General features: G+C 39.3%; 1 protein-coding gene across 2 annotated transcripts; it reads right to left on the bottom strand.

Annotated features, from left to right (window-relative positions):
• LOC108705377 (claudin-11) lies at nt 1–25,941 on the bottom strand. 2 transcript variants are annotated; one of them, XM_018242244.2, is made up of 3 exons: nt 25,523–25,941; nt 14,044–14,208; nt 1–2,148 (listed from the first exon to the last, which is right to left on the bottom strand). In XM_018242244.2, exons 1-3 carry the CDS (start codon nt 25,746–25,748, stop codon nt 1,913–1,915), a joined length of 627 nt encoding a protein of 208 aa, XP_018097733.1. In that variant the 5' UTR covers nt 25,749–25,941; the 3' UTR covers nt 1–1,912. The 2 variants fall into 2 exon arrangements, with proteins under 2 accessions (XP_018097733.1, XP_018097732.1); XM_018242243.2 differs by lacking the exon at nt 25,523–25,941 and adding an exon at nt 19,739–20,113.
• Between the last annotated feature and the right edge of the window lie 1,910 nt (nt 25,942–27,851).

The following is a 27,851-nucleotide window of genomic DNA, read 5'->3' on the forward strand; positions in this document are numbered from 1 at the left end:
GACCTCAGCCTTTGTGAGCTGATCAGATTCAAACAGTGGCGTAACTACCGGGGGAGCAGGGGTTGCAATCGGGCCAGGGCCCTCACCCCCGCAGGGCCCCTGAGCAGTCATGCACCTACTGGATTCGGCTGCAGCCGCACGGGCGGTGGTGGGGACGGGGCCCAGCTGCACGGCCCGCACCAGGGCCCGCCCCCACCTAGTTCCGTCACTGGATTCAAATCAATGGAGCAGGGGCACTGAACAGATCTGCTTCTCTTAGTCTGCAAAATTACTCAGGCTGAAAACAGTCGCTGCTCAGCTGCTCAGCTGCTCAGCCACTAACAACAGCCTGTGTGCCCATAGCTTTAGAATACAATCTTGCTGCATGACAGATCCCAGCAAGCTTTAACCCTTAAAAAATATGTTGGAAAGGCTGAGATTTGTAGCCCAGCAAAATCTGGGTAAATTATGGTTGTGCCACTATGTTTAGATACCTTTTTTTTTAATCAAGTTCTTGATGCTATAGCATTGATGAATATCCCCATATAGTAAACAGGTTTAGTAATCTATAGCAACCAATTAACAGGCCTCATTTACTGGTTACCTGTTTGAAAGTAAACAACTGGTTGGCTGCTTTGGGAAACTATACCTGATACATACTTTGTAACATATTACATTACCAACTGTGAGTGTTACCTCTGCAGGTAAGTTTCTTAAAGGAGAACTAAACCCCCCTAGGAACCATAGCCCCGCTTAGCTGCCTCCTATTGCCCCCCACCTGTCCCTCCCTGCAACCACTTCCGACAGTGGAAGAAGTTTTGCGAATTTTACAGTTTGCGCCAGTGCGAAGTGAAGGTAATAAAACTTCTGACTGAAAATGTTGCTATATTTTCTCCAAAACATTACGACATCTTCAAGCTCTTCTTAAAAGTGGGCAACGTGCAATTAAAATTTGCTATGCAATAACAGTTTAAGGAAGAGCATTACAAACATGCTCCTGAGGCTTCGTGTTGGCAAAGAGACCTGAAGAAGATCCTAGTAGGAAGAAGGCATTTAAATAGTGGCAAATTTCTGCCTAATACACTGTCTCCTTTAAAAGTAAGCAATAAATATGCATACATGGATATTTTACTGCTTTCTTTTTGTGTTGAAGCCACAGCAAATGACTTTAAGAACTAGGAGACTATGGCTTCCTCAAGATAAAGTTTAGTAGAGGCCCAGTCCTCAGGATTAGAAGGGCTATTTTTGGGTCGGGTGTAGATAAAAGTATTACATTCTGTAACAATTATTAGAGATTTATTTGAAACAGCTGTAAGTAGGATTCTGTAAATTGTAGATCAAAAACAGCTGCATGCTGAATATCCCTGATTAATGGCATCCCCTCTATCTCAGACATGCCCCCACTCTTCTCTCACTGCAGCCCTGTGTCCTTCCATCAATATAATCCATTAAAATGATGAACGTTTTACGCATGTCTTAAATTGGATATTCCAGTCAAACTAGAAGTACCAGAAATAGGCAACGAAAGGCCAGCAAAAGAATTATAATACCCATGAGGCTATAGGTGTTACTTGTCCTTTAAAGTGGACTTGAATGTGTTAATAAACCAATATTAGACAAATGACATACAGTTACGAACATCTTTTCCATCAGGAAACATGTATCTAGCCTGAACTCTGTTTACCTTAAAGAGCTCTTCATCTCCAAGCATATTATTGTAAGCACCAATGGAATGAGAAACGAAGGTGTCTGACATTATTTACTGTAGAGTGTAACAGTATTTAAACACCCGGAACATTGCTTCATATTATGTCATTTACGTTTTAGAACAGCATACACAGATAAAACCGGAGGCACAAAAGTTCTCATAGTTCATCAGCAACAGTGTAACGGAGGTTCAGGGTTCTAAGCCTTGGCTACAATCACAGTATCCTTAGACATTAGCACTCTTGGCATGAGTTGGAGAGCCGGATCCTTGGGAAGAGTAATAGAAGCGGTTTTCCATGAATGCGTGAAATTCTCCCGCACAACAGACAATGACAGAGCCGCCAAAAAGGCAAAATGCCGCCCCTATCCATCCAGCATACATGGAGTATCCAAAGGTTACGATGGTGGTCTCTCTGTGGGTGGAGACTGGAAACCATATAGTGGCTATAATGGTGCACAGTGCTGAAAAAAAACAAAAGAAGGAAATAGTATTAGTATCATTTTTATAAAGTGCTGCAGAGAGTTATGAACCCTCCAACACATTACATTGTGTGAACATATAGGGGCAGATTTATCAAGTGAATTCGAGGGAATTATCGAAGTAAAAAAAAAATTTTTTGGATACTTTGACCATTGAATAGGATACTACGACTACGACTTCGACTTCGAATTCGATTCGAAGTAAAATAGTTTGAAAATATTTGACCATTTGATAATCGTACCAAAAAGTTGGTACGATGATTTCTTTAAAAAACGTTGATTTCAATACTTCGCCAAATTAAACCTGCCGAAGTGCTATGTTAGCCTATGGGGACCTTCTAGAGCATTTTTCTAAGTTTTTTGAAGTAAAAGAAAAATAGTTCAACTGATGGATGAAATCTTTCGAATCGTTCGATTCGAAGGATTTCATCGTTCGATCAAACGATTTAGCTTCGACCGCAAATGGCCAAATTCGATGTAAAAAAACTTTGACTTCGATATTCGAAGTCGAAGTATTCCAATTCAATGGGCAGATTTATCAAGGGTTGAATTTCGAAGTAGAAAAAGCTTCGAAATTCGACCCTTGATAAATCTGCCCTATACAGTCATATATACAGTACTCAGTAAAAATAATTGGAGAGTTTTCAATCTGGCCACCCCAGTGGTGATAACAGCGATGCATGCTATAAGCATAATTACATTTTTACAGTATGCGACCGATTATCTGCATTCTGCAGGTTGACAAAAATGTAAAAGCAATTCAAGTTATTGCACCAGTATATTTCTTCATTAAGATCCAAAGCGTAATCATTTCCTTGCATGGGGCACATCTCAAATAATGTATACACAGTATTAATGTCTGAAACAGACCAAAAAAGACTTTGGATATGAAGCAAAAGTTTTAATAATTTTTCTAAATGCTCATATTCCATTATTATACAGTGGTTCCACAATATGAATGTAGGAAGACTCATGAGCTTTAGCAAAGGAACATACCAACAAAAAAAAAGAAACTATTTTAATTGCCAGTTTAAAAAAAAAAGAATGAAAATATTTCAAATAGCTGTTTTGTAATTGTAATAAATATTATACTGTATTTGGTACAATTCCCAAAACAATATCAGATGCAGCCTGTCTCTGAATACAAGGCTTATGCACAGACAGTGTTTTTATGCGATAAATCACCCAAGTGTTGCATTTATCTCAACAATTATTCACTGAAGTATATGGTATCTATAGCATAAAATGTATACTGACGTAGAATCAAAAACTATTTTGTCTTTGTTAATCCCTTGTAGGGCCACATCCACCCTACACTGTTTCAGTTACAGAGCCCTGTGCTTTCCCCTGGGCTATTTTAACAGGAGAATGAAACAATTCTTATTTATCACAGGATCATCAAGTGTCATGTTTTGTATGGAAAGCACATTTACTTCACAAGGGCCATCCACAGAATGGAAAAAAGAAGATTTAAGGTCACGGATGGAAATTCAACTCATTAAACCTAGACTTTAAGCACTGTTGGCAAGTGATATCTTCAAGGCAGTATAATGCTAGCTGTCTGGGTAAGAGAATGAAAACTTAATTACAAAACTATATGTTTTAAAGCAATGCATCATCACAAAGGAATGGATTTAATATACCCATTTATTTTCAATGAATTGGCATTAAACACATAACTTCATGCCTAAATAATGACTCCTGGAGGCATTTGTAAAGAGGAAATGGGTAGAAGTGGTTTCCCATGAAAGGTGGAAAGAGTGCAGATTTAGGAGGTTATTTATTAAAGTTTAAATGCCAAAAACTTGAAAAATTCGAGGTTTTTTTTTTACTATAAAATCCATATTTTTAGTGGAAAAAAAACTTGATTTTTTTTGGAATTCATTAAACCCGGAGGGTGTTAAAAGGCCTAATAAAAAAAAGTACTCAGACTCAACTCAGACCTGCCGAGTTCATGTAGAAGTCAATGGAAGAAGTCCCGAAGATCTGTGCTGGGTTTCATGCAATAATCTGAAGATTTTGTGTTTTTCGGGCGTCAAATTCATACGATTCAAATAGTTTCACGATATTGCCGAACAAGAAATTTTTGGAAAAATTGTGCGAAGTTACAGAAATTATCAGAAATTTTCCGATTCTGATCTTGCACTGGTCCTGTGCTCATCTTATCTGAATCTGACTAATCTTTTATTGGAATGCATTATAAGTGTTCTTATGGGAATCTGCCCAACCAAATTATTTTAAATTTACGACACCATTGAGGTGAATGTCATGATTACATTTCCAGTTTGTTGGTTACATGAAATCGCAGCATCTGACGACTACAGCTGTTAGAGTAGGAGTCACTACTGAGCCGAGACCACATATTTTAATACATTTCCATTCACCGCCGGACTGCAGATCAGCTAATGGCAGCTGCTATCTCCATTTGCTAAGGGTTAGCTGACGTTTTCATTTTCTCTTTATGACTACTACTAACCAACATTGAGCTGGCCAAGTTTAAAACAACACAAAGCCATTCAGAGCACTGGATTGAGTATATGTATGTGTGTGAGTGCAACTTGTGCTTTCAATCCCCAGTTAGGTGCTCTGAGCCAATGCCCAAATCGCATGTATCTGTGATTTCCTATTATTTGGATGGGGTTAGAACGATGAAACTGCCACCACCAACCCTTTCTATAAGCTCAAAGCTCATGTTTTTTATCTATGCACCCACTGTATGTAAATCACTCCTCAATGTATGATGACCCTGATGCAAAGTACTGTAAAAAAAAAAATCAGGTAAACAAATGTTCAGCGCTAAAGTGTGATTTCACAATCAAATGTACAATATCCAACTAGTGAATTGCAGCTTTCTGAACCATTCCTTCTGTGCAGGAGCCCAAATCTGATATGGAAGTAGTAGAACTATAAGGAAGCGCACATCAGATAAAAGCTATATAGTGTAGTAAATTGTGTATATACACAATGATGTGTGAAAAATAGCCAATAAAATCCACTTAAATGACTTGTGCTGTTGTGTGATCTCTCCTTTTAAGGAAAAGTAACACCAAAAACTGAAAGTGATTTAAAAGAATGACAATACAATATACTAATATTCTGTTGCCCTGCACTGGTAAAACTGGTGTATTTGCTTCAGAAACACTGCTATAGTTAATATAAACAAGCTGCTGTGTAGCCATGGGGGCAGCCATTCAAGCACAGGATACACAGTAGATAACAGAAGAATCACATTGTACACTGCAGAGCTTATCTGTTATCTGCTGTGTATCCTGTGCCGTTTCTCCTTTTTCAGCCTTGAATGGCTGCCCCCATGGCTACACAGCAGCTTGTTTATATTAACTATTGTGGAGTTTCTGCAGCAAATACACCAGTTTTACAAGGGCAGAACAGCAATACATTATGTTGTCATTCCTTTAGAACGCTTTCATATTTTGGTGTTACTGTTCCTTTAACGCACACCCAGTGAGTCAGCCTACTCACCAGATTTAGACCAGGAACAGGGGCGATCCTGGCCCCTCCGCCGCCTGAGGCAGCAGCAGTTGCTGCTGCCCCCCTCCCCTGGAAATTCGCTCTTAAAGTACCAGGAGCAGCATTTTTGCTGCCCCTGGTACCTAGTGGGGGTCTGCCGCCTGAGGCGTCAGCCTCAACTCGCCTCATTGGTGAAGCACCCCTGACCAGGAATAAAGGTGCATATGGACCTGCAGCAGATCTTCAAATGCCCTAGCAATGATAAAATGTTCCAATGCCCCATAGGCTAGACATAAACATTGAAGCCAGTATATAGCGTAGCAAGTTTTAATAAATGAATAAAACACTAAGGGGCAGATTTATCAAGGGTCGAACTTCAAAAGTAATGGGAGTTTTTTTCTAACTTCGAAATTCGAAAAAAAAAAGACCAACCGAAATTTATTTTAAAAAAAATGGAAGTTTTTTTTATGCGGGTGAATAGGCTGTATTCTACCATTCGAATCTATGTAAGATTGTATTCAATCGAATTAGATTTCGAAGTATTTTTTAAAAAAAAAACTACAATTTTTCAAAGTCCACCAATTGACTCCAATTAGGTTCTAAAACAGGCTAAAACAGCAATTTGGCAGGTTTTAGATGGCGAATGGTCGAAGTTTTACGGGCATATTTATCAAGGGTCGAATTTCGAATTGAAAAAACTTCTAAATTCTAATTCAAAAACCAAAATTAAGTCCAAGTTTTTTTTGGTTGAATAGTGTTTTCGTTTCAAAGTTTTTCCCAAAAAAAACTTCGATTTGTCCACCAATTGACTCCAGATAGGTTCTAGGAGGTCCCCCATAGGCTAAAACAGTAATTCGGCAGGTTTTAGATGGCGAATGGTCAAAGTCGAATTTTTAAAAACACAGTACATGATAAATTTCGATTTCACCTCGACCTTTGATAAATCTGCCCCTTAAAGAGACAGTACATGATAAATTTCGATATTCGAATTTTGTAATTTTTTTCAAATCCAAATCGAATTTGGACTATTCCTTAGTCAAAGTACACAAAAATAACTCGAAATTTGATTTATTTTTTTTTAGTTCAGATTTCCACTTCGACCCTTGATAAATCTGTCCCTAAAACTGGCTACTTCCAATGTAGGTACAACACACAGAAAAACAGATGAATGCAATTCAGACCAATGCGTTTCAATTGGTTAAGCGCCACAATTCCTCAGGGACAGGATTCATAAACACAACATTTTTTCCTCACACCTCTCTTAGAGATACTTATTATTGCCTATGGTGTCCCCCGAATCTTACGCATGTGCATCTGACATACTCAGTGTATGCATATTGACACCATCCAAACCTCCATATTGGCCCATGTTTTTAGTGAATATTGCCTTGGGTAGTGGAACATAGATTTTTTTAACTGATATGTAGATCCTCCTTCAGAAACATTTGTGCTTGTTCTACATTTCTGCCATAGCGAAAAGAGAAAATGAAATGAAAATGCAATATAAGGATAGGGACACTTTCTTCAGTATGAGACACCTATAAAATACCTCTTACATAATCTAACTGAAAGTTAAAGGAACAGTAAAAAAATAAAAGTGTTTTAAAGAAAAAATCGAAAATATCATGTACTGTTTCCCTGTACTGGCAAAAACTAATCTATTTGCTTCAGAAACACTACTATAGTTCATATAAACAAGCTGTTGTGTAGCAAAGGTGGATGTTGAAAAAAGACTATATGGCACAGGATAAATAGTGGATAACAGATAACACCATTATGTTCTACAGAGCTTATTTGCTGTGTAACCTGAACCTTTTCTCCTTTGAATGGCTTCCCCCATGGCTACACAGCAGCTAATTTATATAAACAATAGTAGTGTTTCTGAAGCAAACACCAGTGCAGGGCAACACTGCATTATATTTTTATTACTTTAAAACACTACCAACTACTATGGTAAATGTGAAATATTGATGTTCAAAGTCCTTTCCTTAGTGGATAGAGAAAAACAATTTAACTGAAGTATCGTGCAGAACAGAGAATACTATTCACCATTGCTATATCAACATCTGTCCCACTGCTCCACACAATGATGGTCATTATTGTATGCAAAGAGTCATCATTATACACAATGATTTGTTGTAAATAAAAAAAAGAAATACATGCAGCTGCCAGGGACGAGTCATGATAAATAAATAAGACAGATGGACTTGCTAGCCTTTCTGCTATTACTTGTGTCCCCACATTTTTATTTTAGAAGATCGTTATGTCTTGAGGAATGAAACTAAGTTTTTACGTTTTTTAGGATGCCTTTGATTTATCAACATGCTTTGCATTTAGAAGCATCACATAGTAATCATTAACATGAACTGTTCAGCCAATTTAGGAAGCATATGCCATAGTCAATAACTGTAAAACTCTAAAAGCTAATGTAGGAGCAAATTCACTCACCGGGCAGTAGAAAAGCCTGTTTATTGTGGTGAAGGTGAAGACAAATGCAACATTTCTTGTTGGAATTCCATCCTCTTGCCATCAGTGGTGTAAATACCACCCTGGAAAATTATATTTCTATCTAATGTTCTTTTATTAGCTCATTATCATTTAAATAAAAGCAGATGTACCTAATCCATATTTTAAAAAGCAAAGTACTAGTAAGTGTAATCTCCACCCTAACTTGAGAGGAAAAGGTTGCAATTCCAGCCATCTGTGCAGGGTATGGCACACACAGGGAGCATAGGGCAGGCAGAGTATGGCACACACAAGGAGCATAGGGCAGGCAGAGTATGGCACACACAGGGAGCATAGGGCAGGCAAAATATGGCACACACAGGGAGCATAGTGCGGGCAGAGCACGGCACACACAGGGAGCATAGAGCAGGCAGAGTAGGGCACACATAGGGAGCATTGGGAAGGCAGAGTATGGCACACGCAGGGCCTTGATCTGCAATGTACTCCTCGATGTTGGATAACTGATACAAAGAAGAAGGTTCTAAAAGCTTTTATCTGGCCATCCTACACAAATAATTGTAAACAATACAATCTGTATCCTCAGAAGTACAAAACTGCAGTACAAGAGAATGTGAGTTTGAAGACTGCCACCTTCTTGCAGTGAAGTAGTTAAATTCAAGTTATGAGGGTCATACAAATGAAAGTGTATCAGTTCAGCTGCGGAGCCTGATGACTCAAGGATGAATCACTATTTTACGTTACAGAGGACATTACTCCCCTCCCTTCCCAGCTCACCATGACGAATGTAATGTGTGCTGGCTGATAGATTGCTGTTGATTGAAACAAAGTCTAAACCTAAACATGAGGCAGAAACGATAGCGCTATACTGAAATGATGAATCACTCCTACCTAATATACTCAATACTTAATGCAAATATCAGACACAGATAATGACAACTAAGATGGATCTTCAAAGTGATGTTTTTCAAACCAAATGAGCACGGGACTCTCTTCCTTTCAGAGCAATTCATGGGGCTCATTTATAAACACTGGCCAAATTTGCACCTAGGCAGTAACCCATAACAACCAATCAATGATTAGATTTTTTCAGCCAGCTGCAGACAGAACTGTGGAAGCAAACATCTTATTAGTTGTCATGGGTTACTACCCAGGAGCCAATTTGCTTAGTGTTTATAAATCACCCCCATCTGTTGGTTGTCATACCTGTGCTAAGAATGGTTGATAATGTAAATTCTGTATACTGTATATATTTTCATATAGCTTGAAAGTTATTATATCCAGTGTCGGACTGGGCCGCCGGGACACAGGGAAAAAACCCGGGGCCCAGCCCTCATGGGCCCCGCCGGCCCAGAGCTGTGCCCCAATCAGGCACCCCCTACAAAAAACCACCGCCAATTTTCCAGGCGTGTGGTGTACTGGCATTCGTGCATGCGCGTGGTGTACCGGCGTTTGTGCAGGCATGAGGTGCACCGGTGTTCAGCAGCCGCTCACAGGGGAGCCGGGGGGGGGCCCGGTGACTGCCTGGAGGGCCCTTCATGTGGCAGTCCCGGTGAGCCCCCATTGCTCCAGTCCGACCCTGATTATATCTAAGGCACTATGTCTCAGTACTGATGAGTTAGAGTAACACTTAGGGCCCCCTATATACAACAATGCTACTGCGGCAGGGTAAGAGTGTCATATAACTAGTCTCATGTACCCAGTCAATTGATAGCTACATAATTATCCCACAGTAGCTTACTTTTGTTTGGTTGGGGTTATTTATCATGTAGTGTCATTTATAAACACTGGGCAAATGTGCACTTGGGCAGTAACCCTTAACAACCAATGAAAAAAGCCAATCACTGATTGGTTGCTGCCCAGGAGCAAAATTGCCCAATGTTTATAAATAATCCCCGTTAGTTTTGACAAATTAACCAAAAAGAGCTGCACAATATTTTCAGTTTTGGGTCCATTTACTAAAATATGACAATTTTCCAATACAAAACTGGCTTATTCTCTGTTACAGCTCTTCTTGTCATTTTCAGGCTTGAGTTAATGAAATTTAAAGAAAGGTCATAAAGGTATGTGCCAATACATACAAGCATAACTACTTGGAAACTGATAGTGGATGACGTTTTGGAACTTTCTTTTCTTCTGGGTGGTTTTTCCATCAAGTTCTGTCAAGATTGGTACTTGATTTTCCTGCAGCTATTCCTATTAATATAACAGACTGCCATAAAAATCCTTGACAGCTATTGCATTAAACTAATCTTAGGTTAACTTCAACAGATGGCTCAAGTGGATTTTTTTTTTGTAACTAAGATTTTTACTGAGGAATGGTAGCAAAATGCAGGGGAAATGTATTAACCACTGGTGTTCTCCCAAACTTACTTTAGCTAGTGTCTAGCTACCAAATTAGCCACTGTTTTTGCCATAAACAGTTCTGGAAAATATTAAAGGCGTAATAAAAGCCACAAAGTTTTTTCATGTTTAGTAATCCATAGCAAACAGTCAGATTTCTGTTTTCAGTATCTGTAGAACCTGCTGATTGGGTGCCATTAGGTGACTATACCACCTTTATAACAGCACAAATGTTTACACCAGATCACAAAAAGCATGGCAGGGGGTTATTTGACATTACATAATGAGTTCCCCATAGATATTGCTTCAGGAGAACATCCCCATGTGACATACCTGTTTTATTGTGACATATTTATTTATCCATTGATTATCATGCCAGTAAATAGGGGGCTTATAATAAGATACTTTAAGATACTTAAAGATACCCAAGAAAGCATGCAACTTTTTTGGAGATTTGTTTTCCTGAATTTATTTTAATATTTGATTCTATATATTGATTCTAAAAACAATATCACAGTGAAGAAAGGGGGAAGACCAGAGAATAGACTGAGAAAATCAGGGGAGTGGAAAACAGGAATGCAAAACGGGAAAGAAAGACGAGTTAGAAGAGTTGGAATAAAGAAAAGAGCAAAAACATAAGAGGAAAAGAAAACATCATAACTGGGTACTGTTACAAGCTATTACACATTATACACACACACTAATTGCACATATGTATGTATTACTGACAATACATCAGTATAAGAACATGGGAAGAACTAGTAAATATGTAGAACATTTGAATGTAGGAAGAGATCATCCACAAGAAAAGCAGTAGCCAACAGTATTTTGTAAAATAAAGAAAGTCTTTATTAGAACATATTTAAGCCTAATGTGTTTTGTGCCTGAAGTGGGCAGTTACTCAAAGCCTATGCTTACATATATCCTAATAAAGCCTTTTTAATTTTACAAAATACTTTTGGCTACTGCTTTATTACTGGATGGTCTCTTCCTACGTTCAAATTTTCTACATATTGCAAACATGGATGGCAAACCCTTGAACTGGGGGTTACCTTACCATTATTTAAGTTTCTTTTTCCTTTTCTTTTTTATTCTTCATTTTTTATTTTTGACCTTTGTCAAGAAACTGAGCCACACACCATTATCTATGTGGTTAAGAACTAGTAAATGCCTCAGTACACAACAGCAGCTGGTGTCACATATGTTTGTAAAAAATATGAAAACTTGTGAGAAGCATCTGGGAGCATTACATTATATTTGCCTGGGCTTCTTCCTTCATCTCATCAATCAACCTGGACCATAGCATTTGTAATCACATATTTTGCACTATTCCTGAGCAAGGATACATGAATATAACATGGAGGTACTACTGGAACTTCTACCCCAAAGTACCCCAAAGGTTAGTTTCAGCGATGGGATAACATGCTGGACTGGCATATTTTACATTTGCAATTTGGCCATGTATTGTAGTTGCAAATAATGAATCCAGAAAATGTTTAGAGCTTATTTAATTTCTCCACCACACCCACCCACCACAGAGCGCTCCTCCTCCGGCTTCTTCTTTGTTCTCACGGCTGCACATGCGCATTAGAGCGAAAAGCCGAACTTTAACTAAAAAGTTGGCTTTTTCATTCTACTGCGCATACGCCTTTTCCCCCGGGAAATTTGAAGAAAGAAGAAGCCGGAAGAGAAGCGATCTGTGGTACTAGCTGGAATAACCCCAGACCGGTGCAGTTTTCTGCTGATAGGAGCACCAGCCTGGGGTAAATGCATTCGCTTGGGTGTGCCTAACACCCCTAAGTCCTAAACGACTTTTCTTCTCCTTTAAAGGCGAACCACACCTTTAAGATATTCTGTAGTGAGAGTCCTGGTTCAGTCAGTGAAAATCCAAATGCAGGACAAATCCACAGCAGTATTCTTAGACTGCAAAATCTTTTATTGGGAATGTAACCAGACACAACATGTTTCGGGCTAGGCCCTTTATCAAGTGAGAGTCCTGGTTCAGAGCTTTAGAGTAACTGTTCATCTTTTTGCATTCTCACAATTGTTTTGCCAAATCTACCAGTACTTGGGAAATTCCAATATTCACTGACCTGTATGGCTACACAGTGTACAATATAAAATGCAGTACAAAAGTGAGTATCAGGGAGGAACTACCGGGGTGTGGGGGGGTCTCCTCTGCCTGCATCCAGGCCCCGCTACTGATTGATGAGCATTTCTCTTTACACATGCTCATGCATGATGCAACACATAAAATATACAGGCCGTGGGCCAAACACTGGACAGGAAGATTTTATGCCTTAAAAGGTGAATGGCTTTCTAATTGGACTACTGCACTACTGTTACACATGGCATCATTTGCCCCCATTTAAAGATGAAAGGTGTGCTATCTGTCAGTAACACTAGGATATCCAGTGTCTGGTACATTACCAAAAATATGTGTTAATAAATATTTTCAAAAGAAATCAAGTTTATTTGACAAATCTAGAGCATATTGCATTCTGACTTGAAGAAGCATTATCTTTAGCATTAGCAACATTTTTACAAGCCTTGGTTTCCAATATGTGTCAAAAGAAGAAGTTGCAGAGGTTGTGAAAGCAAAATGTAAAACAATGAACATTCTTAAGAGAAAGTGATGCAATTCTCACTTATCCCACACTATATGTGGCAGCACTGTCCAACTTTTTCCATCATTTGAGACATTATTTAATGCACAGGGACCAATTTAAGAATGCTTGAGCCTTCAGCAACTAAATTCACAAGAGAGTTCACAGCATCAGAAACAAATTTTTTTACCCTGGAGGAACATTCATATGTAAAAGAGTTGTGGAGCAACATAAGCATAAAAAATGTTCCTGGAGGTGCAAAATAAGGGCTGTGATTGGCTATTAGGTAGCCCCTATGTGAACCAGCAACCTACAAGAGGCTCTGTTTTGGCAGTACACCTGGTTTTTATGTGATAAAAGCCATTAATTCAGAAATAAACTCCTGCTTTGAGGCCACTGGGAGCAACATCCAGGGGGCTAGTGAACAACATGTTCGGGATCACTGCATTAGACCATTGTGTGTGTGTGTACCTCAAATGCTGGCCATGCTCCAAAGCTCCAAATAATTTAAAGCTGTGGCTGGTGATGAGCAAAATTTTTATCTAGGTTTTGCCACAAAAAAGACACCCCTAGACTCCAATGGATGAAAAAAATCATCGCTTGTCAAAAAACATGTCGCCCATAGACTTCAAAGCATTTGGTTAATTTTTTGTGTTTCGTGAATCTTCGGCAAAACACGTCAGATTCGCCATCACTAGCTGTGGATTTTTAAGAGTCATATACACTGTCCTGCTAGATGCCCGTTGTAGAGAGAACAGAGGCATTGCTCTATACCAGCAACAAAATACCCTTTGTTCTTCACACTCCTCTGACCCACCAGACCTCCCATATCCCCTGCAAAGCATTGGCTGCCTAGGAAATGATCCGAAACATGATGGAGCATGACTGCAGTATCATCACTTTCTTATCCATCATCCAGGACTCTCGTGACAAATAGTAGTTACAGGAATGCAAAAGAGCAATTAACAAACCAAAGACTGTTTCCTATTTGCCTTACCTAATATGACGATGAGTATTCCTCCCAGGCGAAAACGCTTGTGTTTCTCCGCGCCAGGGTCATGGCCCATTCGAATAAAGGGCATGGCAGAGAGAAGCAGGAACACTGCTGGAAGCCCCAGGAAAGAGCTTGTTATCATCAGAGCACGGGCTGCCTGGATGTGAGCTGTCAACAGCAACAGGATACATTTAATTGCATGATAAGCATTGGAATACATCATCTCACATCAGCCAACACACCTGCACAGACACCATGGCACAGCTTCAAAGCCTCACGCACATGCCCTTGCAATTCCATGTATACAGGCCATCCAAAGGAGTACAACTATTAAAGTGTATAATACAACTTTGGCGTGATTGAGTAAAATAGGTTGAGCTTGACACCATACGCTCACATACAGTACTTTGTTAAATTTCCTTGGAACTAATTTTTAACAGACATTTTCTTAAAATAATATTAGATTGAACAAACATTTTTGTCGAGAGACAGAATTAGATCCCTATAGAACGTGTGAAAAGAAGCTGAATTACTTTTTAGATTGTTATCAACTTTTTCCACCAGGCTTACATTTTTCCATAGAATCTCTCCAAACAAAGGCTATTAATAATGGTTTATCGACAACAAGAGTTCCTGGAATAGTGTCCTGTCACTTTGGCTTCATGGGAGATATAAAAAGAAGAATTACAGGCCAATCCCCAGGAAATGGAATGTAAATGGCTGTTGACTGGGGTGTTTCCGCTATGGAGTGTACAACAGGAAAACTAGTGCCATCCACTTAACTTCTTTTGTAAGCAGTAATACCTCGGAATCAGTTAATAAGCATGGGAGCTGCTTAGGCACTGCAACTACACAAAGATCAAGGGAATTGGCCTTTTACGTCTGCTGAGCTGATGAGAGATGCCATTAACACTGTCTTTTTATATATTCGGTTTAGTTTCCGCAAATCCTCAGGAAAGAACAGTAAACACTGTGTGCAAGATCACCAGCACCGATATAGAAACAGTAAATAGATCAATGTAATTAAACTGCACCCAGGAGAAGTAGAACTAATCCAGCTGGAGGTCTAAAGCTGGCCATAGACACAAAGATCCAATTGTACGAATAGAGGATTCGTACGATTTTTGGACCGTGTGTGGAGAGTCCCGGCATTTTTCACCCCACAGAGATCGGTTGTTTGGTTGATCGGACAGGTTCAAAGATTTCTGTCAGCTGCCGATAATGTCTCTGCATGTATTGGCGATCGTACGATTTTCAGAGGGAGACTGTCACCAGCTTTGGTCGGACATAACTTTCGTACGATTGCTGTCAGGGTCAGAACATCGGCTGATCTGTTCTTTTACTACTTACCATTTACTATCTGAATGGTTAGTGGCAGGTCGGGAGATGTGGAAGTGCCATTGTTAGAGGATTCAAACGATCGGATCTTTGTATCTAGGACGGTGGCTGATGGGGATATTTGTCGCTCGTGATTATTTATGCACGACTGTGGGCGACAAATCTCCCGCAAATATGACTCCAATGGAAATAACTGAAATCATTGGAGATAAAACCTACATATCGCAAAGTCATCTGAAGTTTCATCCTGAGTCAATTTTGGGCGACTTTCGAAAAACGAAGCAATGCATTGGATTTAACGCTAGCCCACAATTGTGCATTTTTATCTTGGCCGACAAATCTCCCCTTCAGCCACTGGGTATCTAATATGTCACTGGAACAGATAATAATGTTGTTAGGGAGGTTAAATGACCACTTACATCTACAAAACCCACTTCCAACAAAGGCAAATAAAAATAGTTTTATAAATATTGGAATAAAGGAATTTTACTGTCCCTTCAATATGATACACATGTGAATTATGTGCCAAATGGAGGCTTAAACATACAGTCCTTGTTCTATCCCAGACATAATACTCAAACATTATATTTTAACCGAAAGATTTGATTGATCTTACATTCGCTCAATGAGTAAGTAAGATTTCTAAATGGCATTGCTAGGCCATGCATGCATTGGACACATTTTATGCTCGCAACTATTCTGACGTGCAACAATTGTTTTTGTTGCGGTGGATTTTTTGCCAGCGAATTTTCACAGCAGTTTCATTAATTTATTCGCTGCAGGTGAAGGCGCGGAAATTAGACACAAATTTGTGCCTGGCTCATTAATACGCCCATAACTCCTGATATGATAATTTGCCTCCTTGGCCAACAATCATAAGACATGGGTATCATACAGAATATTCAGAGGATTACTGTATCCCTGGCCTAAAGTGGTCCTCAACTTTTGGGATCTTCCAGCTTTCCCAAATGTTTTGACTGCTGTAATCTGGATTGTAGTGAAGCAACATTCTGGGAAAAGACAGATCAAGCCATAGCTAAATATAATCCTGATTGCATCCTCTGTCCAGTAAACATGGCTTCTTAATGATTCTGGCCTCATTTCCAAAGCTTGTTCTTAATCCTAAACTGAATTATGCATGCATCATCTGTACTTAATCACTCTTCTTGTCTTCCTTATCCCTATGAGGCATCCATCCAGACTACATAAAATGCACAGGAGTGTAATATTTGTTTAGGAATATCTGTTCTGTGCTGGTAGAGTTGAAAGCTGTAAAATTATCAGAACCAAATCTGAAGAAGAGGTGACCTTTGCAGATGCAAGAATCTTAAAACCCATATGAAAGGGTGCATAAATCAGAGGGAATAAACTCTGGCCTCCTAATAATCATTTATACTAGGGAAACCTACATGCCACTTAAAAATATAGAGTGCAGTGCCATGTAGAAATGTATGCAGACAGTCATCATGTATTTTCATAAACGTGTTTAATTGGGCAATTTTCCTTTGTAATTCCCATATGGGTATATTAGCATATAAATATACAATTACAGTATGTTCCTGTTTCAAAGCTGTTATAGCCTAGAGGGTACTTTTAATGCTGCTGGCATATTCTATAGCAATGGCCTCTGGCACAAAGAACTGCAACCACCCATCTGATAAATCTGCTTTATAGGCCAAATTCAAACAAATTACAATTACATTTATGGGACCTGTTATACAGAATGCATAGGACACAGGGTTTTCCGGGTAATGGATCCTTTTGTAATTTGGATCTTCATATCTTACTGTCTACTAGAAAATAATTTAAACATTAAATAACCCCAATCGTTTTCCTATCTTAGTTTGGACCAAGTACAAGGTACTGTTTTATTATTACAGAGAAAAAGGATTTTTTTAATGGAATTTGGATAACATCTCTATGGGAGATGGCCTTTCCATAATTTGGAGCTTTCTGATAACAGGTTTCTGGGTAACGTATCCCATACCTATTCCACTGTCATCGGACTCACACCAACAAACAACGTTATATGTACCTATCAGAATTGCATAAGGGTAATTACCAAAAAGTAAACTGTGGTTTGGATTTTAGTACAGGTATGGGAAGTGGGATCCATTATCTGGAAATCTGTTATTCAGAAAGCTCCAAATTACAGGAAGACCACCTGTATTAGACTCAATTGTAAATAAAATTCAAATTTTAAAAAATAATTGCTATTTTCTCTGTATTAATAAAACAGTACCTTGTACTTGATCCCAACTAATATATAATTAATCCTTATTGGAAGCAAAACAATCCTATTGGGTTTATTTAATGTTTAATTATTTTAGTAGACAAGGTATGGAGATCCAATGAATCTCCATACCTTATGGAAAGACCCCTTACCTGGAAAACTCCAGGTCCCAAGCATTCTGGATAACAGGGTCCACACCTTTGTATGAGGTTTATGCCATTAAGATAAATGTCACATCAGGAATTATTTTAGCATTTCCTAGTTGCAATTTTTCACTGTAAAGCAGCAGAAAAATAAATGTGAAATTGTCTATATTATTGTTAACGTTTCAAGCTAAATGTATGGCTTGAAAAGTGTAAGTGGGAGTGTGTTAACAAAAACTGTAACCAGCATAGCTTCCGGGGCACTTAGTAAATATTATTTCATATCAAGTACATGTAATATCTGGCTACTGAATATCAGAATTATTACATTTTCATTACAATACAATCTTTAAATCTTAAAGGGGTGGTTCACCTTTAAATTAACGTTTAGTATTTTATAGAATGGCCAATTTTAAGCAACTTTTAAATTGGTCTTCTTTATTTATTTTTTAGTTTTTTAGTTATTTGCCTTTTTCTTTGGATTCGTCTCAGCTTTCAAATGGCTTTCACTGACCCCATAGAAAAACAAATGATCTGTAAAGTAACACTTTTATTGTTATTGCTACTTTTATTACTCATTTTTCTATTCAGACCCTCTCATATTCATACTCCAGTCTCTTATTCAAATCAGTGCGTGGTTGCTAGGCTAATTTGGACCCTAGCAACCCGACTGCTGACACTGCAAACTGGAGAGCTGCTGAATAAAAAGCAAAATAACTCAGAAACCACAAATAATAAAAAATCATACTAAAAGTTAATTTGAAGGTAAACAGCCCCTTTAAACTGCATTCCTAAAAAATTATTGTACTTGTGTCCTTATTAAAATGTAGTTTCCTTTTATTCTTGCTTTAATTTCGTAAAGCAAAAAAAAAAGACAAAAAAGGAAAGAAGAAAAAAAAAGAAGGGATTAAAAAAGGTGAAACTTCCGCAGCACAAGAGAACTTAGTTATTTTTACTTCCAAACAATAAGATCTAGTGATGAGCAGAGTGAATCACACATAATAACAGAATCAAGGCCAAGCTGTTCTGGGAGGTTCCTAGTAGCAGCCCTGATAGGCAAGTTCTACGCACTTGTATTGGCTACACAGCCCACTCACCCAGGGACACATCATTTCCAGATGTTTTTTAAAAATGCCAAATATTATTCCAGTACAGCAACAGTCCTAGTGCATGAGTTGGCCCTGTGGAGCCTAGAGGGTTAAAATCAATCTTGGGGCCCCAGCATGCAATCTGTTTGAATTCTAGGGAATCCCCAAATAGCCAGGCCCAGATTTGTGGAAAGGCCACCTAGGCCCGGACCTAGGGCGGCAGGATTTTAGGGGGGCGGCATGCTGCCCAACCACACCCAAATTGGTTCAAAAACACTGGGGATGTGCTGGAGATTTAATAATTTTTTTAATTTCCTGTGCGCCAATCCCCATTGCTCCTGTCCCCCTGGAAGGGACGGGGGCGATGAACGGTAGTGGGCCTAGGGGTGCCCAATATATAGCATGCTTAAATAGTAGGCAATTAAACTAGGGATTCACCGAATCCAGGATTTGTTTCTGGATTCGGGATTCGGCCTTTTTAAGCAGGATTCGGATTCGGCCGAATCCTTCTGCCCGGCTGAACCAAATTCAAATCCTAATTGTGGCATATGCCAATTAGGGGCGGGAGGGAAATCAAGTGACTTTTTGTCACAAAACAAGGAAGTAAAGAATTTTTTCTCTTTCCTACCCCTAATTTACAAATTCACGTTAGGATTCGTTTTGGGGGTTTGGCTGAATCCAAAATTGTGGATTCGGTGCATCCCAAAATTAAACCCCACGGTACTGAACAGTGCAGAATGCAACTGTATCTCCATCTAATCACTATTCCCTGATCTCATTATAAAGCCAGTTACATTAGTAGAGTTGAGAGTGTAAGCTGAGTGTCCCTGTCTGTAAGGTGGGCTAGTGTTCCTAGTTCCCAGCAGGGAGAGTAAAGGGTAAGTTGAGGGTCTCACCAGGCAGTGTCAGGATGTCAGCCAGTGGCTTGCAGTGATACAGTCCTACAGAGATCACACAGTCTGCCCAGAGCCCTCTGGATCCCAGCTCATCCAGCTTTCTGCACGTATTGATGCTGTAGTCACAGGTCAGCACCCAGTCATTAGTGGTGGTGGCCACTAGCACCCCAATCCAGCCGATGACACTGGAGATGAAGCCAAAGAACTGCAGGCAAGTGCCACCCATTGCTAGCGGTGCCCTGGCAGTTAGGTGGAGGCCGGCAGTGAGCAACTGGCAGGTAGTGGCAGTGACCCAGGGCTGCGCAGCTGCTGTAGGTGTGTCGGTGCGACTGTTCCCTCGCTACATACCAGCGCTCCCCCCTTTCCTTTTCTCCCACCCACCACTGGCAGCAGCCACGCCAAAAACTCTCCCAGCCAATCAGAGAGCTGCCTGCGCTGGATGCTGCCCTCAGTAAAGTGTAGAAGTTATAGAAAGAGTTGGGATGTGAGCGCAGAGTTTTAAGCTACAGGCGCAACTAACGCATCCTGGGCAAAGAGTTGCGACTGCTGGAGAGCGGACACTATTACTACTGACATTCAATAGGGGATATATACATATACACATTTAGTAGTGTAGCAGTTATAAGAGAGTTTGGGCAGTGTAGTAAAAAGGGGGGGGACGTTCCGTTCTGTCGCAACATAAAATAACGGCTGAACTGTTCTGAACTGAACAAATGGTTCGAATTCAGCTGACACTTTGCTCCTCCGCAACCAAACGCCAAATAAACAGTTTTCCAGCCAAGTTCAGTCTCTAGTAGATGCGACCTCTTTAATAAATGTGCAAAGAGCGACCACTAGTGGCAATGACTTGTATCGCAGCTGTTTTGGAAACGGCTTCACGGTTGTTTTTTTCTCTGACTGGCGCTCTAGTGCGTGAAGCTACACCGAGCTACTTAGTAGCAGCTTCTTGTCAGGGCTACAATTCGCCAGAAAAGACCCCGCCATAGACAGTACTGAGAATTGCCTCTGCTAAAATACATGTAGAGAGGAACTTATCAGCATTCAGGGCCGGATTTACACAGTGGGTACCCCTAGGCTTGCTGTCGTTTGTTCTATCCCTTTTATTCGCTCACATTTTCATCATTGGGACTGGAGCAATGGGGATTGGCTCACGAGAGATTTAAAAAACTTTTGTATCTCCTGCTCATTAGTGTTTCTTAACCAATGTGGGTGTTATTAGGCAACATGCCACCCCCTAAAATCCTGCCGCCCCCTAAAATCCTGCCGCCCTAGTGGTGGCCTCTCCACAAATCCGGGCCTGTCAGCATTGTCTATTTTAGTAGTAGTGACAAGTAGTAGCTGCTACTAGGAGCTCCGTGTGTTTTCCCCCTAAAAGAGAAACTGTGCCATCCTCGGTATGTGGAAAAGATTCCAGTGTACGGACAATGGTTGGAGGCGCAATTCGATGGGACGCACAGAATCTTAATTTTTATGCAAAATTCGGATTTAATCAAATTCTTAGAGGCTCAAAATTTGGAATTTGTGTAGTTTTTAAGGTTTTGGAAGCTACACATATTTTTCTTTTCCTACTATTAAAGGGGTTGTTCACCCTCAAACACTTTTTTCAATTCTGTTGATTTCAGATTGTTCACCAGAAATAAAAACTTTTTTCAACTACTTTTTATTTGTGGACGTTTTTCTAATATTGGATGTTAAGGTTCATTTTTCACCTTATGATGCAGCTCTGCGAGGGGGGGGTCGCTGACCCTGTCAATTGTTCTAAACTGCTACATTAAGTTGGGCCGCCATCAGAAATCATGGGGCTCATGCAGCAACATTTTCTGGGACCCCTGGTCCCCGCCCACCCCAGCTCGGCTTCCAAGCCACACCCCAAACCCCACACCACAGTAAAAAGTCCACACAGACAGTGCTAAAAGCGGTAAACGCCCCCCCACTCACAAGTTATAAAAAGCTATTGGTAGTCAGGGCCCCTTATAAGTTAAAAAAAGAATTGGCAGCCAGCGTCAAACATAAAAGTTTTTAAAAAATCATTGGTGGTCAGGGCCCCCTACCAGTTAAAAAAAAAACATTGCCTCCAGGGCCCCCCATAAAAGTTTTTAAAATCATTGGGGGTCAGGGCCTCACTATAAGTAAAAAAAAAAAAAATCATTGATAGTCCTAGAGTATTTAAAAAAAAAAAAAGCTTTGGTAGCCAGGAGTTTAATAAAAATTTTTTTTTTTTAAAAAAAAAACACATTGGTGTTAAGTGGAACCATAGGTTCTTCTTCAACTCCTTTCATGGCTTTGGGTCTTTTCGTGGTTTCGGGTATACAGCTTCAGCTACTTTCGTGGCTTCGGGTCTTTTTACAGCTTCAGGACTTCATTTAGTTTCATGGCTTCGGCTCCGTTTACGGCATTGGAAATTCGGCTTTATCTGCGGCGCATCACTTCCTCGCTAGTAAGGGGGGCCCTGCTAATTCAAAAAGAGCAGCACTCCCGGGCCCCCCTTGAGACACAGTATCAGTACAGTTGTACCCCCTGTGCCCCCCTGACGGTGACCCTGGATACATTTGTTATGTTTGTCCCTGCTGAGCAGAATCTCTGAGTTTCATTAAAGAGGTTGTGCACCTTCCAAACACTTTTTAGATTGTTCCCCAGAAATAAAGACTTTTTTCAATCCATTATTTATTTTTTACTGTTTTTCCAAAATCTAAGTTCAAAGTTGAATGTTCAAGTCTGGCAGCTCAGTAATTCAGGTTCAGACTAAAATTTTACAACATTTGATACATTTCTCAGCAGCATCTCTGGAACATTAGCAACTATTGTATCAATTCTATCAGCTGCCTGTAATGAAACTCCGAGATTCTGCTCAGCAGGGACAAAGATAAGAAATGTATTAACTAAATGTATCCATTTAGAACAGTTTACAGGGTCAGCGACCCACCCTCCCAGAGCTGCTTCAGAAGGTGAAAAATGACACGTTACACTTCAATATTAGAAAAACGGTGACACATAGAAAATAGAAAGTCATTGGAAAAAGTATTTATTTCTGGTGATCTATCTGAAAACTACTAGTTGTTTGAAGGTGAACCACCCCTTCAAAGGCAGCTGTTAGAATTGAATTGTCATTGGATTGTGCCAACATCACTTTGCAGTGGGCATAATGAAGAATAACTGCGTAAATCAACATCTGATCACCCATGTTAATTAGTGTAACTAGTAGTTCCACTATATTAGTGGCGATTTTATCCTGAATGTGTTAGTAGACTCACAAGTTCTATGGATGGGAAAGGAGTCATTGTGAACTGTACAAGGAACGGAGGGAGAGGACAAAGACTAAAGAATCAGAATTAGGGTCAGTGGCTGAAAAACTTGGGGAGTGAGAAATAAATGTAATGGTAATGGCAAACAGGATTGTTTTGGTATTTATACAACAGATTTTTAGTACCTGAAACAGCCGTTATCCTAAATGTAAGCTAATGATTGCAATTTGCAAATGTTAATGAGCAGATGGATCAACTGGAGGCAGAGGCTGACAAAAAGGCTTATATACTAGGGATGCTGAAGAAGGTCTATTTTGTGAGCAAACAGCAAAATATTAAGAGAAATATGCAAATATTTGTGTATTTAGGGTAGAGACATAATGAATAAGGGACTGGGGGAAAAGAGATGCAGAGGTTGATGCAAATAGGGGAAGGTGCGCAAAGGGTAATGCGTGGAGGAGCTGTGAACTGCATGTGATCCATTACCCAGAAACCTGAAATCTCCGAATTATGCAAAGGCCATTTCCCCTAGACTCCAAATAATTTTTTAAAAATGATTTCCTATTTAATTATATATATAATCATTATATACAGTATTTATGTATAAAATTATATAATTAATTCTTATTGCAAAAAGAACCAGCCTGTTGGATTTATTTAATGTCTACCTGATTTTATAGTGGACTTAAAGTACTTTTAAAAAAAATTCTTGATCATGCTTTTAATGGTGCCTAAATTGCCACCCTCTCTGTCTTCTCACACAGCAGTGGATCCTGGATCCAGAAGACTGGAGATCACTTAGATTTTAGTTAGTGTTTCTAGGATACAGCTTCACATTCCATTTTTTACAGGTTTCTCTGGAATCAGTTTTTAGTACACCTGTAAGCCTAGATGTCTTTTTATATTAGAAGCTGGTCATTGTTGATTATAACAAACATCTGTGATCCGCTGCCACAGGGAAATAATTTAACAATTTGGTTTTGTTATATTTGGGGAATATTTGGCACAATGAGCAATATTCAGCATGTGGAATTAATAGTCAGTAAATAATACAACATCTTATTTATCCTTAACATGCTCCGTACATTTATATTAAGACAGCCTGATGTTATTTTTGGAAATGTGTGTATTTGTTTGCTGTGAAACGAGTAGTATATTTGTACATAGTAAGTGACAGTACAGCGGCTTATTTTAGCACATTTGTATTTCCATTTCCCCAGCAACAAAATGCTGATATAATAGGTTTCCTTGCCACAAATTGAGAGATTTCAAAGTGCCATTGGGATGTTCTATATGACTTTAAAGTCAACACAGTCTGACCCTAAAGCACTTAAGTTCCCCTTAAATGGCTCCTCCTTCCTCATATAATTCGAAGCAACTTCCGATATACATTTTCAGTGGTTTTTAAATTTATATGTAAAGTTATTTGTAAATTGTATTGGTAATAAAAATACAGTGGTGTAACTTAAGTGGCTTGAACTCCCTGCAAAATTTGCCTGGATCTGGCGAAAAAAACAGTCCAGTTAATAACATTCACATTGGTGTCATTATACCTTGTGAAAAGATGTAAATGCATATTTAATGTGAAGTTAATGGGCAAAAAATCATTATACTTGTAAAATTGCCAATGTTGTTGCATATTTTTGTTTATGGCAAAAGAAAGATTTTGCACTTTAGTATTAACACCCCCAGCTGGCTGATAAAACAACACTGAGAGCGCACTCTTGTTTGTGGTTTTGAGGGTCTGACCCAGAAAACAGCAAGGGATAAACACGCACACTGCTTTCAGCAGCAATTACATTTACAATTAACTTGATTGATATTTTTTAATAAATGTGTATTGGAGTGTTATTAAGAATTACAAATTCTTTAATCATGCAAACCGATATTTGGACATTTTAATCATGAAATCTATTATTAAAGCCATGTCAGTACTTACAGTATGCATGCATTTCAATTTCTAATTAATCGTGAAATAATCCTAACACTAATTTCACAGAAAGCATTGCATTTGCAATTAATAAATATAGAAAAGAAAAAAAACAGTCACTAGGCACAGCAAGTGTTATGTCTGTAAAAGTCACCGCTAAAGACTCACAAAAGAGCAGCAGTGACTGTATGAAGGGAATTTCTCTAAACTAACTGCAGACAGTGACTGAGACAACTGGACAGTTGGGGGGAATGCCATTCATGCATAAGTGAGAAAGTTGCACATCTTTACACATGATTCCATACGTAAGAGAATGTCTAATATTTGGTTTTAAGGAATTGCTACATGTGTAGTGCTGAGGTATGTGAATATCTGTTTTATGGGGGAAATGTAGACTACACAGAAATGCAGTGGTCTCTATGCAGCAGAAATTTCCAAACATATGTCCTTCAATGTACAGCCAAGGGTGTATTAGGATTGTACTTCAAAAACTCTATTGTGGTCAGACAAACTACTGCTAGAATGCAATTAATATTAATGCTACAACTACATTTTTAGAACCCCCCCAATATAAAATCACCTCAAACTGTAAGTGAAAGTTGAGGGTCTCACCAGGCAAAGTAAGGATGTCAGCCAATGGCTTGCAGTGATAGAGTCCTATAGCGATAACACAGTCTGCCCACAGCCCTCTGGATCCAACCTCATCCAGTTTCCTACAGGTATTGATGCTGTAGTCACAGGTCAGCACCCAGTCATTAGTGGTGGCAGCTACCACCACCCCAATCCAGCCAACAAAACTCGAGAGGAACCCAAAGAGCTGCAGACATGTGCCACCCATTGCTTCTTGTCCTTTTGGTTCTTTCTGGTTTGTAGAAATCTATCAGTGAGGGATTCTGGCTTGTGTCTATACCAAGCTATCCTAGGGCTGCAAGTGGAACTGGGAGCTTCCCGGTGATCTTGAACTCTTCTGCCCTTCAACTCAGATCACAGCTTTCTTTTCTCCTCTTCTTGATGAGGATAGCCAAGAGGCAACAGACAATCACATCTTTGTGCAACAACTTAGTTGTTAACTGAGTAACATAACCCTCCATTCTAAGGATACAGAGAATGTTTTGTGTGCTTATGTATACTTCTATGACATTATCAATTGAATCACTTAAATTGTTTGAGTTTGAATAAATAATTCATTATTACTGGATGGCCGTACCATTCTCCTGAATCAGGAGAATGACTGACAGTTTTATTTAGTGTTGTATAGTGGGGTACAGTTTCACATTTATGGAACAGCATCTCCTTGACAGTGACACAAATACTAAATATTCTGAATTTTAGAAAAAAAGAAACCTGTCTTGGATTTGCTGGTTTAGTTAAGGCACAAGGAATTTATGTCGGCACAAATCCTCATGCACCTTTTGTCTACACCGTAATGAGCCAGAAATGCTGCAGGAGGAGCAGCATATTGGGCTGAATTTTATCTGAATGTGGTGATATGCAGGAATTTACATTAATTTCACATTAGTTAATAATTCAGGATAATGCATTCCATACCTGTGTGCTAATTAAAGAGGTACTGACGCCAGAAATCAAACCTTTTTGTTTTCATCTATCATATCATTGTCTTTGCATTTTATTGCAATGATTTTACACTACCTATCTTATCCTACCTGTTCCTCTATGAGGGGCTGTCATATTTGTGCAGCAGTAGCCTGTTAGTATTAGAAACTCAAAAGGTGGCCATAGATGCAAAGATCTGCTCGTTTGGCAACATTGCCAAACGAGCGGATCTTTCCCCGATATGACATTAACGAGCATGGCTATATCGGGGGTAATCTGATTGTTCGGCCGTATGGCCGAACGATCCGATTACAATGTGCCATGGGCTCCAGTGGGATCAGTCGGGTCAAAATCAAACCTGACTGATCGACCAAACGACCGATCTCCACTGGACGAAAGATGTCGGCACACGCCACACATGATCTGAAAATCGTACGAATCCTCGATTCGTACAATAGGATCTGTGTGTCTATGGCCACCTTAACTGACAGACTGAGAAGGGACAATCAGGTTGGCAAAACAATTAGGTTTAGGAACTTCGAGTAACACAAGAGCAGACCTTTCAGTGATAAAAGATCAACATGACCTATAGGAAACTTTTAATGCACATTAATATTTTGAAGAGTAGTTTTTAGTGTCAGTATTATTTTAAAACTGCTGTGAATATGTGATTTTATCTGCGTAAATCTGTTGCAGTTATGAAAAAATAATCACCTAAATATTGCAAAGTACTACTTAAATTCCATGAGAGAAAATACCCATTGCCCTGACCAGAGAATTTCCTTGTTTCCTAATAAATGTGCAAGTAGAGACCACTAGTGGACATGTTCACTACTACAGTCACTAAGCACAATAGAGAACAGTTATGAGCACTTGCCTTTTCCAGTCGCCAACAGATAAATATGAGGGCTGCAAACGCTTTGCAAATAAAAACTTTTGCTTGAAAACAAAATGGATATTGTTGGTTTGTAAGTTTGCAGAAATAGGGAAACTGCATAAACAATTGGGAGATTATTTATCAAAATCTTTCTGATAATTTTCAGTAAAATACTCAGACCTTATTTATCAATAAATTTTTCTGAAAATTAGAAACGTACAAATTTCTCGGATTTGCCGCCGAAAATACCCAAAAATCTTCGGATTATTGCACAAAACCCAGCACAGATATCTGCGGGACTTCTCCCATTGACTTCTACATGAACTTGGCAAGTCTGAGTTGGAATACTTTTTTTTGAGTTTTTGGCATTCGGACTTTGATAAATAACCCCCTTAATCTCCAAAAAAAAAGCAGTGTTGGCATTCGGACTTTGATAAATAACCCCCTTAATCTCCAAAAAAAAAGCAGTAGTAAAAGAGCAACAGGGACCTTTCCAATTCATTTTTCCAA

Source organism: Xenopus laevis, chromosome 5S (assembly GCF_017654675.1).
Source record: "Xenopus laevis strain J_2021 chromosome 5S, Xenopus_laevis_v10.1, whole genome shotgun sequence".
NCBI classification, from domain to species: Eukaryota; Metazoa; Chordata; class Amphibia; order Anura; family Pipidae; genus Xenopus; species Xenopus laevis.